Raw genomic sequence first — 11,692 nt, 5'->3', positions numbered from 1 at the left:
ATAAGGAACGGAGGGAGTAATAAATAGGTGTTGTCTTTCCTAAAATATCCTTGTTAATCAAGTTTATTAATTAGAACTATTATTATTAGAAAAAACTATTTTTTTTAAAAAAGATAAATATGAGAGACGAAGTAGATTGAAATCTTATATTTAGGACCAAAATAAAAGTCAAACGAGATTTTATATTAAGGATCGAATGTAGTATTTCTCTAGTTTTATTTATAAGGCACTTCCAATATGTTTCACACGGACCAAGAAAAACATTAAACTGTATTAACTCTCTATTAAAATATAACAACTTTTCAACTTTACCCCTATTTAATATATATATTTAAAAAAATAACTATCTATATTATAATAAATGAAAGATAACATAATATATTCATGGTAAAAGTTTAATGAAATGAGATATAAATAGAACTAAGAAAAATCTTTTCTGTACCCTATAAATAGAAATAGAGAAGTATAAAAAAAATATGTAAAAAAAATTTTGTCTCAATTTGTACGAAAATGATTTGGGGTTTTCCAAACACCCCTTAAATATGAGAGATTAGTTTCTTCTATTAAACTCAATTCTTATCAGCGTTTCGGCATTTTTTATATCAATATATAATTTATAATTCGTTAATTTTCCTCCTCCTTAGTTTTTTTTATGCATAATTAAATTTTGGGTTGTATATCATGCGGAATCTACAATAGTCCCTCCATTTTTTTTTTTATAGAAGCAAATGTTCAACATGGATTTTTAGGTTTCTTTTATAAGCAAAAACAATAAAATTTGAGATGCATTCAAGACGTTTTTTTTCAAGAAAAAAATGTCCTTCATTAACTATTTTTTTTAATTAAATGAGCATACATCATTAGAATTTCAATTTTCAAGTAATTATTTGTTTCCATCAAAATTTTCAACATGAAATGAAACGCGTTATTATCCTGTGTTTAATATACAATGGGGGAATGGAAAAGAGACAAACAGGGTGAAGGTTTTAACAAATTAAATTTGATTTAAAATATGCACAAATGAGATTATAAAATTTGAATACACGGAGAATTACGTAAGAGAAAGAGGTATAAGAAAAATGTTCATGTTTAAAACGTTCGTGGAGTTGTAATTAATGTTCGGAGATATTTTCCAACCAGGAAACAACAGCCTTGAATACAAAATACGAGGAGAAAGCGATGTGTATTTAATTCACTTGTAGTATTATGCTTATATACACTTCTCTGATCTTGTTTATAAGACACTTTCAGCATATTTCATACAAATAACAAAAAATCTTAAACTGCATTAACTCTCCACTAAAATAAAACAAATTTCTAATTTTACCCATATTTAATATATACACATTTTATAAGAGATAACTACTTACACTATAATAAATGAAGGAGAAAATAGTATATTTACGTTAAAAATTTAATAGAATGACTTATAAATAGGATTAAAAAACATTTTCTCTCTACTAGGACAGAGGAGTATATTGCATGGCGTATTTGGAAATGCCCCTTCAGAAAAGAAAGAAAGTTACGTTCAAAAATTTCAAGTTGAAAGTTATTTTATTTATTTATTTAATATAAATATAATTTTTTATTCAAAATAATTCTCTATCAACTATTAATTTTTTCCTTAAAAAACCACACCCACGTGGGAAGCATCAAGAGGAAACTGTTTATTCTCTTTCTCTCCTGCACCCACCACTTATTTATTTACATGCAAAAAGTAGTGAAAGCCCAATAACACATAAATACCAAAATAAAAGATTAAATTAGTTTCGTCACTTAAACATATAATATGCATTATGATCTTTTCTATGAAAATGTTAATTTATGATCATTTGTAATTATAAATTGTTTATATCTATACGTGTCCCAACATAAAATGATCCAGATGGCAGATTAATTATGTATTTGGGTAAACTAGGAAAAACTTACATGATATTTTGAAATACTTCTAAGAGAATGCACTGAGTGTCTTTTAAAGCATGAGATATACTGTTTCTTATCTTTAATATAAAAATTAATTTAATATTTAAATTGATTCTATATATAAGACCTCAATCTATTTTGTCTTTTATATTTATCTGTTCTTTCTAATATAATCATTGTAATAATTACACATGTTAAATGTTTAATTAAATGATAGTTTTAACTAGTATACATAATTAGTAAATATATTTTAGAAAATACAACACACATTTATTATACATAATAATTAATTTAATAAATTTTCTTAACACACGTTTATTATATGAAGGACTAGACGTGGTATATCTTCATAATATTACTTAAGTTGTTTCATTCTTATATCCTAGTTGGATTTTTGTTATAAGACACCTTTTGAGGGGAAAAAAAGGCAATCTATATTATTGTAACAGGTCAATTAGGGTATTAATTAAAATTTTCAAAATTAGTTTTTAAAAATTTCATTGATTGCAATTTCTATATCTTCATGAATGTAATTTACGGTGATAAACATGAATAATTTTTTTTTAACTTTTATATAAAATTAGTAACCTAACTTTTTTTTTTTTTGACCAGCAAAATTAGTAACCTAACTACTCCTTATAATGCAATGGATTTAATAAGACAGCTTTGAAGACCATTAATCCCACACACACACACATACCTGTATACATGCTTTGAGAATGGAATGAAGATCTTCCATTGATGAGTTCTTAAATTTGTTAATTTTATGAATTTTATTTATATCATTGCTTATTATTAATGTTAATTAAATTTTGTAATGGCAATATATATATATATATATATATATATATATAACAAACTACTCGGCAAAAGCACATTAATCATATACGATAATTTTTATCCATTAATTAATAGAATCTAATTGAGATGTGAAAACTAAACAAAAATAAATCAATGACATCCACCAACACTAATTGATTATTACGCGGTAAAAATATTACAAATATTATGGTCACTACATGTTGTATCATCTATTAATGCGTAAATAATTTTGAAACATGAGAGTAAATTTTAATTAAAGATAAATCATGTATAGCAATGTCAAATTTTAATTAAAAACATCATCAATATATATAAAGGGTTAATATAATATCTAATTCCATAAATTTGTGTTCATTTCGATTTTGGTCCCATAAGTTTTGAATCATAGGTTTTTGTTTTTCAAAAGACAAAATCATCTAAATATTTATTAAATTATATGAACGAATGTTTTAAATGAAAAAAATTGATGAATCAAAACATATGGTTTGAAATCTGATGAAGCAAAACTAAAATGAGAGTAATTTTGACGGATCAAAAATTGTATTAACCTATATATAAATACAGTATATACTAAGATAAAATTTATATTAAGTCATAATATTTATAATATTTTTACCAAGTAATAATTAATTTTTTTTGTCAGCCAAGTACTCCTATGGTCCTTAATATAGGAACTAATTATTAAGTCAATTTTGGTCCTAAATATAATTTTTTTCTCATATTTATCAATTTTTTTAAAATTATCCTTATGGATACTCCTCAACCATAATCAAGTAAGTGAGAGAGGAAAACATTAAGAAAAATGATTATGATATTTTAGAAAAAATATGTTATTTCTTATAATTAACTAACTCATCTAACTTCCTTAATATAATCAAATTAGTTAAATATGGTTTATATTAAGGATCAAAGGAGTAATAATTAATTAAGTCATAAATGTAGAAGAAATTTTAATAAATACTCCTCTTGTCCTTAATATAATACCTATTTAAATAATTTAATTAGATTAAAAAAGTTAGTTAAGTTAGTTGTTTATAAAAAATATAATGTGTTTTTTCTAAAATACTAAAATCATCTTTTTTTTGGTATTCTTTTTTCATCTCTTATTTAATTATAATTGAGGAAATATCAATAAAAATAATTTAACAAAAATTAATAAATATAATAAATAAAATTTATATTTAAAATAAAAATTAACTTAATAACTAAGTCTTATAACAAAAAAAGAAATATTAAACAGGGATGGCCATTTTAACAATGTTCATAATAAGTTGACAGTTAAAAAATGTGGACTTGCGGTTTTGGGGAGGGGCATTGACCGGGCCACATGATGAGCCAATCAAGCCGAAAACCTCAGAGCGTGTGATTCACTCTCCAATAACAGATCATCATGATGTCGTCTTGAGTGGGTCCCACCATACCCATCACAGATTCGGTTGGAGCGTGGAGTACAAACTCCTATACAGCGCCTGTACTGCAAATATAGTATAATAATCAGAATAATATAAATTGTCTAAAAAAACAAAAATAAAATACAGAGAGAGAGGTTAAGGCCTAAGGGAAAGTGAACCGGAGGCAGATCTAGATCCACTCACCTCAACGCCTACCCAAAAAGCTTCCAACTTGCCACAAATAAAATTGGAACTTTTTCTTTTTTCCTAATAAATAATGAAACTAATTGAAAATATATGATTTCGATCTTCTCTCTTTTATTTTTATTTTTTTCAAACCATTGCTATTAATTACACAAAATTTCAGATTCTAATATATTGAATGATTAAAATTTAAAAGATTCTTTGGGAAAAACTTAAAATTTAAAACTCTTATTTGATGAAAACTAACATATATTTTTATATAATAATTAACAATTATTTTTATTTATGTATAAGAGTGTATTGATCAAGTCTTATCCTTAGGGTTAGACTGAAATGTGTATCTAGAATTAAAAACAAGTTATATTATTTATAGTTTATTTTACAAATAATAATCCATTTTTATTTTTCTTGATAGTATAGCAAAGCCAAATTCTTACTTTTACACTTTGGACAGTATTTACCATGATTAAAAAAAATGATAAATATGTTATTCTGTCCTAAATTTCTATTATTTTTTTACCACATCTTCACTTTTTTGCCATATCCAAATATATTATAGGATTATGTTTTTATTTGTTTTCCCCCAATTATATAAGATATTGTTAATGAAATATGATGAACAAGTTGTTAATTCCAAATCCTCTATGTATGGCATGGAATATGATAATTAACTTGTATTTATTATGATTGTGAATAGTTAGTGTATAATATGCCATGCATTTTATAAGATGCATATATGTTATTAGTTTTAATTTTCCATGGCATTTTAAACACTGGGCATAAAAAAATTTCTAAAAATGAAATATTAAATGGGTAAAATTAAAAGGGAAATGTTGCCATTGGAATTGTTCAAAAATACAATTAATCTTCTGTCCAGTCCAGACATTACTGTTTGGCAAGAGAATAGTACTAGTATTATTAATTAATACTCTTTCCGATCTTCTATGTAAACTTCAAATTAAATAAGTGTGTCATATATATTTTGTAAGTTTCAATTTGATTTTTTATGTATTTTTTCTAATTTTATCTTTAATTATTTATTTTCTCTCTTATTATATTTTTCTCACACATTCTCTTTTATTTTTTTAATTTATTATAAGGATATATTCACATTTTTTTAATCTATTTATTATTTTGATTAATTTTAATTATCAAAGTTTGTAATAAATGAGGACTGACTAGTATACTAAATAATGGTAGTGGTACTACTGTCAACAAGAAAACACAAGGCCTTTCTCGCTGCTGGTGCCACTCCTACCGGTCTTGGATTCTCAAGTTTCAAAGGACAGAGAAAGTGGCAAGTGTTGTATATGTAGTAGAAGTAGCAAGTAGTGACTAGTGCGAGAAGGAAATCTTGGGATTTAGAGAGAGAGAGAGAGAAAGCGAGAGGAGAGAGAAAGTAAGATAGAGAGAGAAAGCTTTCAACTTCAGTTGCCCAGAACCCCATAAAACACACACAGCAGGGGCAGTGAAGCAATTGATGGTTCTTCTGCCGCTCCTGCTCCTGCTGCTCCTACCACTGCTCTAAACAAGGCGGTGGTTTGGCTTTTCTGCTAAGTTGACTACACTTTCAGCCCTAAAGAAAGGAAGAAGAAGAAGAAGGAAGGAAAGATAGAAGAAGCTTATCGTCTTTCTTATGGGTGAGTTTGGTTTGTGTTCTCCTTCTTGATTTCGAGCTTCTGAAACTAAGCAGGAACAGAAGATTTGATTTTGTTGCTGTTTCCCTTACTTTCTCTCCTTTTTCTTAAATAATATTTTAATTAACATCGGAGAAATTCAACCACTATCTTTCATGTCCTCTTATTATCTCTCTCTCTCTCTCTTCTTCCTTTTATCAAAGGCATCCTCCATCAGTATCCACCCCTTTTAATCATCCACACGAGAATACTACTTTTGCTACTTCACTTTCTTATTTCTCTCCTCTTCTTCTTTAACTTGCTTTTCTTGGCCTTTGCAGGAAGAATATGAGGAACAGGAACACCATTTAGCACTCAGAAATATAGCTGACAGAGAGAGAAAGAGAGAGAGTGACAGATCTCGCTGAACCAACAAAAAAATTAGTTTTTTTTTCTTAAAGGTTTTTCTTTTCTTCCTTCCCTGAACTTCATCTGCCATGGATGGGTATGAAGCAACGAGAATAGTGTTCTCTAGGATCCAGAACTTGGACCCTGAGAATGCTTCCAAAATCATGGGTCTGCTTCTGATTCAAGACCATGGCGAGAAAGAGATGATTCGTTTAGCGTTTGGACCTGAAGCTTTGGTTCATTCTGTGGTAGTCAAAGCTCGAAGCGACTTGGGATTACTTCCCTCGAACTCTCCGTCTACACCTTCAACTCCATCTTCACCATCTCCTTTTCTTTCTGCAACTTCTAACCCAGTTCCTATTTCCAGACAAAATTCTACTTCTTCTAAGCTTCTGCACTGCACTAGTGCAACTACTAGTACTCCATCTCTATCTGAACTTCAGTGCCCTAGTGATTTGATTTCTTCGTCTACCTCTTTACCCTTCTATGGAAACGGAGGATCCGACCCGATTGAGGAGTTTCAGCTCCAAGACCAGCTTTCTTTCCTCAATGATGGATCTTCTCCGACGCTTGGACCTAAAAGCCCGGATTTGTTTTACCCTCCTCAGTCAGATTTGTCTTCTAGTCCCACCGGAGCTGCCTTAGGCGCCGGCGGCGGCGGCTTTGGTTGGGGAGGAGGGTCGGCGGCGCACCACCGCCGGAGCTGCTCGGTGAACGACGCCTGTTTGGGGTCGGAGGAATTGAATTCTGGTTTGGGATGGAAGCCTTGTCTTTACTTCGCTCGAGGTTACTGCAAGAATGGGAACACTTGCAGGTTTCTTCATGGTGGTCTTGGAGATGGTGATGGAACTTCAATGGTGGTGGGGTCTCCGAGCAAGATGGAGATGGTGGACCAGTGTCATGAACTTCTCAGATCCAAGAGTGTTCAGCAACAAAGATTGGCTGCTGCTTCACAGCTCATGGCTTCTTCTTTCCCATATTCTCCTAAGTGTATGAATCTTCTGCTACAACAGCAACAAAATGATAGCCAAAGGTACAACAAACAACAAAAACTGCAAATTTTATCAGAAGTTTTTCAATCGTGTGTTTTAAAAGTTATTATCATTATTATTATGTTTAGATTTTTTTTTTCAAACTTTGTCGTTCGATGATTTCTTGCAGAGCTGCTGCTGCACTCATGATGAACGAGGATTTGCACAAGTTTGGTCGATCCAGGCTAGAGAGAAGTGAGTTTTCTCTGAATGGGGGTCCTGGAATGGTGAACCCAGCTTCAAGACAGATTTACTTGACCTTCCCAGCAGATAGCACTTTCAGAGAGGAAGATGTTTCGAATTATTTCAGGTTGGTTTTTTAACTTTGGAACTGATTTTTCTTTTCTTCTCTTTCGTTAATTATTCCATTGTTTGGTAAACTTACTATAATTTCAACTGCTGTTGAAGCATTTATGGGCCTGTTCAAGACGTGAGGATCCCATACCAGCAGAAGCGTATGTTTGGTTTCGTGACCTTCGTTTATCCAGAGACTGTGAAGCTCATTCTGTCCAAAGGAAACCCTCATTTCGTTTGTGATGCTCGAGTTCTCGTTAAGCCTTATAAGGAAAAAGGCAAAGTTCCAGACAAGTACAGGCACTCTCTCCTTCTTCATCTTTTATCATCTTCATGAGTAATATCTGTCCATCTATCTCTATCCACCTTATCACACATGCTTACCTCATTCTTCTTCTTCTTCATTTGCAGGAAGCAGCAGCAGCAGCAGCAACAGGTAGATAGGGGAGATTTCTCACCTTGTGGTACTCCTACTGGACTTGATGCTAGAGACCCATTTGATCTCCAACTTGGTGGGTTAATGCTTTTAACCTTTCAAATATTCTTTCTTTAAGAGAGATTTTGAAATCTTTACTTCGTATTCTGAGCATCTTTTCTGCGGCAAAAAAAAAAAAAACCTTAGGAGGGAGAATGTACTATAATACTCAAGACATGCTGTGGAGGAGGAAGCTTGAGGAGCAGGCTGATTTGCAGCAAGCTCTTGAGTTCCAAAGCAGGAGGTTGATGGGTCTGCAACTTCTTGACATCAAGAAGCAACACCACCGAGCACTTTCCACTGGAAGTCCAATACCTTCTCCGACTCAATCTCCCAATATGTTCTCTCAGAATCTTGTTCTTCCTCCATTTCACAGCAGCACCGAGGCCCCAGAAGGTATAATAGATGTGCAATCTGTATGATTTTCAAAATGCACTTTGGTTCAACTCTGAAAGATGAACTCAGTGGTGATGCTTTCTGTTTGATGATATACCAGAGAGTGTTACTAGCTCAGCTCCTCCTAGTACTGCATCAATTCCTGTTGATCAGCAGCCATTGCAGCAAGCAATCAACGTTTCTGCGGGGAAAGAAGTGACAGTGAATGGAGAAAATGGAAATACTGAAGGCAATGGCAAGCAGAGTTCTTCTTCTAGTCATGAAGACCGTGAATTGCAAGAATGGTATGCGACTTCTTTTTTTATCACTTGGAATAATCTAAAGGCTACCAGAATAGCAAAAATTCCTCCTTTAAGTTCATGCTAAAAGTTATGTGCATTTATTCCAGGATTTGAATTTTTGCCCTAAATTTGATTCTCTTTTGGAGTTCATATATATCTAATTGGGTTAAAATGAATTAATGCAGTTTGGACCATAATCTCCCTGATAGTCCTTTTGCTTCTCCCACAAAAGCTGCTGGAGACTACATGGCTGCCTTCTCCTGTGGACCTAATGAGGCCATTGGTTCAGATGCTTCTGTTTCATCTGCTAACTCTAAATTTGGAAATAGTTCATTGCTTCCAGCAGCATCTGCTCTGGACATGGGATCTTTCAAATCTTTCAATTGCCAATTGCCCAGGTACCGTTATAATTGTTATCTGGCATTCACATTTAATTCTATGTTTTTCTCCCCATATCCACCATGAGTTTCAGTGTTAATAAAGTTTTAAACTTTTGCTGACCTGGGTTTCAAACTTTCAACCCAGGTTCTCTTCCGGCCATGGAACCATCGGAATGTTTGCTGCCGGCACTGGTGGCGGCATTTAGCATCCTGAGCTCAGGTAAATTACTTTTTGGGTGAATCTTTTTCTTTTTGAGCTCATTTGCAGCTTTGTTGTCTTAAACGTGCATAGCATTTGTGCTTTTGGTGTTGTATAATTGAAGAGGTGGGTTTGGTCTTAATTTTGGCTATCTTGTGTTTTGTCCACAGGAAGAGAAGCAAGGCTTTACCAACCAAACAAACCCTCCACATCAAACAAATCTGTAGAGAGAAAAAAAAATCATCACCACCACCACCATGGCCATCACCATCATCATCAATACTATACTACTTACTACCATACAAAATGCATACGTAAAAAGCAGTGCAGTACAGGAAGTGGGGCCCAGCTATTTCTCCCCATCTTCCCGTTGTGGTTATTGTACCATTTTAATTTAATCTTTCTTCTCATTTTCTGTAGTAGCTGAACCACAGGTAAAAAATAACACAGAAAGAATCAGAGTGTAGTAGGGAAAGAAAGAAAACTATTCTGGCACTGTAATTTCTTCTCCTTTTAATTACCCATTGTGGGTGGACTTAGTGTAGTTTATGTTAGTCTTAATGTTGTTAAGAGTTATATTGTAAGCGTCCTTGTACAGCTGAAGCTCAAGCCAGAGGAAAAGAAGAGGCAGAAGAGAGGGCAACAGTGGTAAAAAGCAGAGACACACTACAAGGCCTGATTCAACAAATCCCATGATGGGTAATCACTAATTTGAGTTTGAAAGAAAGAGAATGAGGAGTAGGAGGGGGAAGAAGGCATAATTGCTAGGGGAAAAAAAATCTTCTTTAGCTTGGCTTAAAGCTCAAAAGGGGAGATTTCTTCTTCCATCTAATATTTCATCTGTTGTTGAAGTTTGTTTGTACTTCTACTTTGCTGTTGTTATACACAAAATGTCAACCTCAATCCCCTCTACTTAGACAGAAAGGAAAAGGATTTAGAAAGAAGAAAAATCAGAAAGCAAAAGTGAGTTTTTTTTTTAATGACTAAATTGCACTCTCTTCTCTTGCTATTTGCCTTTGCCTCCTCTCTTCCTTCGCATCTCCTTCATTCTAAGGAGAGGTTTTGTCTCTTTGTCTGTTCCTTCCCTTCAATTATTTTTCACTTTTCAAGTTGTGTGAACTGGTGGGGTCTGTCTTTTATTTTGATGCCATTATTGAAGAAGGTGGGGACCCCACAAGGCACACCACCATCACATGGGGGGCTGCTGACACTGCAAGTGGGTCCCACACATTTATATAATGCCAGGGTGTGTATGGGTCCTACCCACCAACACCCACCCATGTGAGGGATGCCACTTTCTTTCTCTGCCTTGTACACACAAACACAAATAAACATATAAATATATATGTGCCTGCCTACCCTTTACTTTCTGATATGTGACAGGAAAGGGCATGCAGAGATCTAAAAGAAGATGTAGATGCCCACACGTATGACAAAAGTGCACGGTTTTTGGGAATCTTTGGGGCTCTGTGACTGTGTAGGACAGTGCCCGTGTGTGAGTTACTGTGGGATTTTTAACTGTCCTACGCCTAGGTGTTTGTGAGAACAGTAATGGCTCTGATATATAATAATAATAATAACAGTAATAATATTGAAGTGAAACAGAGAAATAATATAATAGTGTACTCCTCCAATGGGGTTGAACCAGAACAGGCAGGCAGGCTGGCTGGCTTGTGGCATCCTTGTGGATAAGTACATCGGAGCCGTGAAGGTCTTCTATACATATGACACGTTGGCTCCTCTCTCTCTCTCTCTCTCTCACAATAAGCCATAGCCTTTGCAAGTTTCTGAAATGGTAGTCTCCTGTTGTGGTGGTGGAATTCTGTGAGAGTTGGGTCTCCTTCAAGTCTATGAACTAGACCTGGTTTGGTTTATAGGGAAGGATGAGCTTAAGATGGCATGAGATGATGTGAAGGATAAATTATTGTGTTATGATTTACTTGTTGATTTCCCTTAACATATTGATTGATGCTAATTTCTCATCGCCAATGGAACTGAGCATATAACTAATGAGTGGGGGTCAAGTGGAACACCTTTAATTTCTTTTAAGTTTAGGGCTTGAATATGTAAATAAAAAATTATGTTAGATGGGCTATCTCAAATAGGTTTGACAATAATTGAACTTGATTTAATAGTATAGAATATTAGATAATTAATAGAGAAATAACCATATATAATGTATTTTGATAAAATTAAAAATAATGAAAAATTTAAATTTCATACATAATTATTTAACCATTCAGTACTCATTCCAATTTTAAATATAAGATTC

The 11,692-nt window shown here is 32.9% G+C and overlaps 1 protein-coding gene across 2 annotated transcripts; it reads left to right on the top strand.

Moving 5' to 3' along the window:
- The first annotated feature begins 5,674 nt into the window (after positions 1–5,674).
- On the top strand, positions 5,675–10,429 carry LOC114739147 (zinc finger CCCH domain-containing protein 53). Of its 2 annotated transcripts, none has more exons than XM_028927201.1 (10): positions 5,675–5,980; positions 6,298–7,397; positions 7,526–7,705; positions 7,804–7,983; positions 8,101–8,201; positions 8,312–8,560; positions 8,661–8,844; positions 9,027–9,239; positions 9,367–9,441; positions 9,591–10,429. In XM_028927201.1, exons 2-9 carry the CDS (start codon positions 6,454–6,456, stop codon positions 9,425–9,427), a joined length of 2,112 nt encoding a protein of 703 aa, XP_028783034.1. In that variant the 5' UTR covers positions 5,675–5,980; positions 6,298–6,453; the 3' UTR covers positions 9,428–9,441; positions 9,591–10,429. The 2 variants fall into 2 exon arrangements, with proteins under 2 accessions (XP_028783034.1, XP_028783033.1); XM_028927200.1 differs by having other exon boundaries at positions 7,804–7,989.
- Positions 10,430–11,692: the final 1,263 nt, after the last annotated feature.

Source organism: Neltuma alba, unplaced genomic scaffold (assembly GCF_004799145.2).
Source record: "Neltuma alba isolate B1F8T4 unplaced genomic scaffold, ASM479914v2 tig00013780_pilon, whole genome shotgun sequence".
NCBI lineage: Eukaryota > Viridiplantae > Streptophyta > Magnoliopsida > Fabales > Fabaceae > Neltuma > Neltuma alba.
The sequence above is the reverse complement of the archived record's forward strand: the minus strand, read 5'-3'. Positions and strand labels throughout refer to the sequence as shown.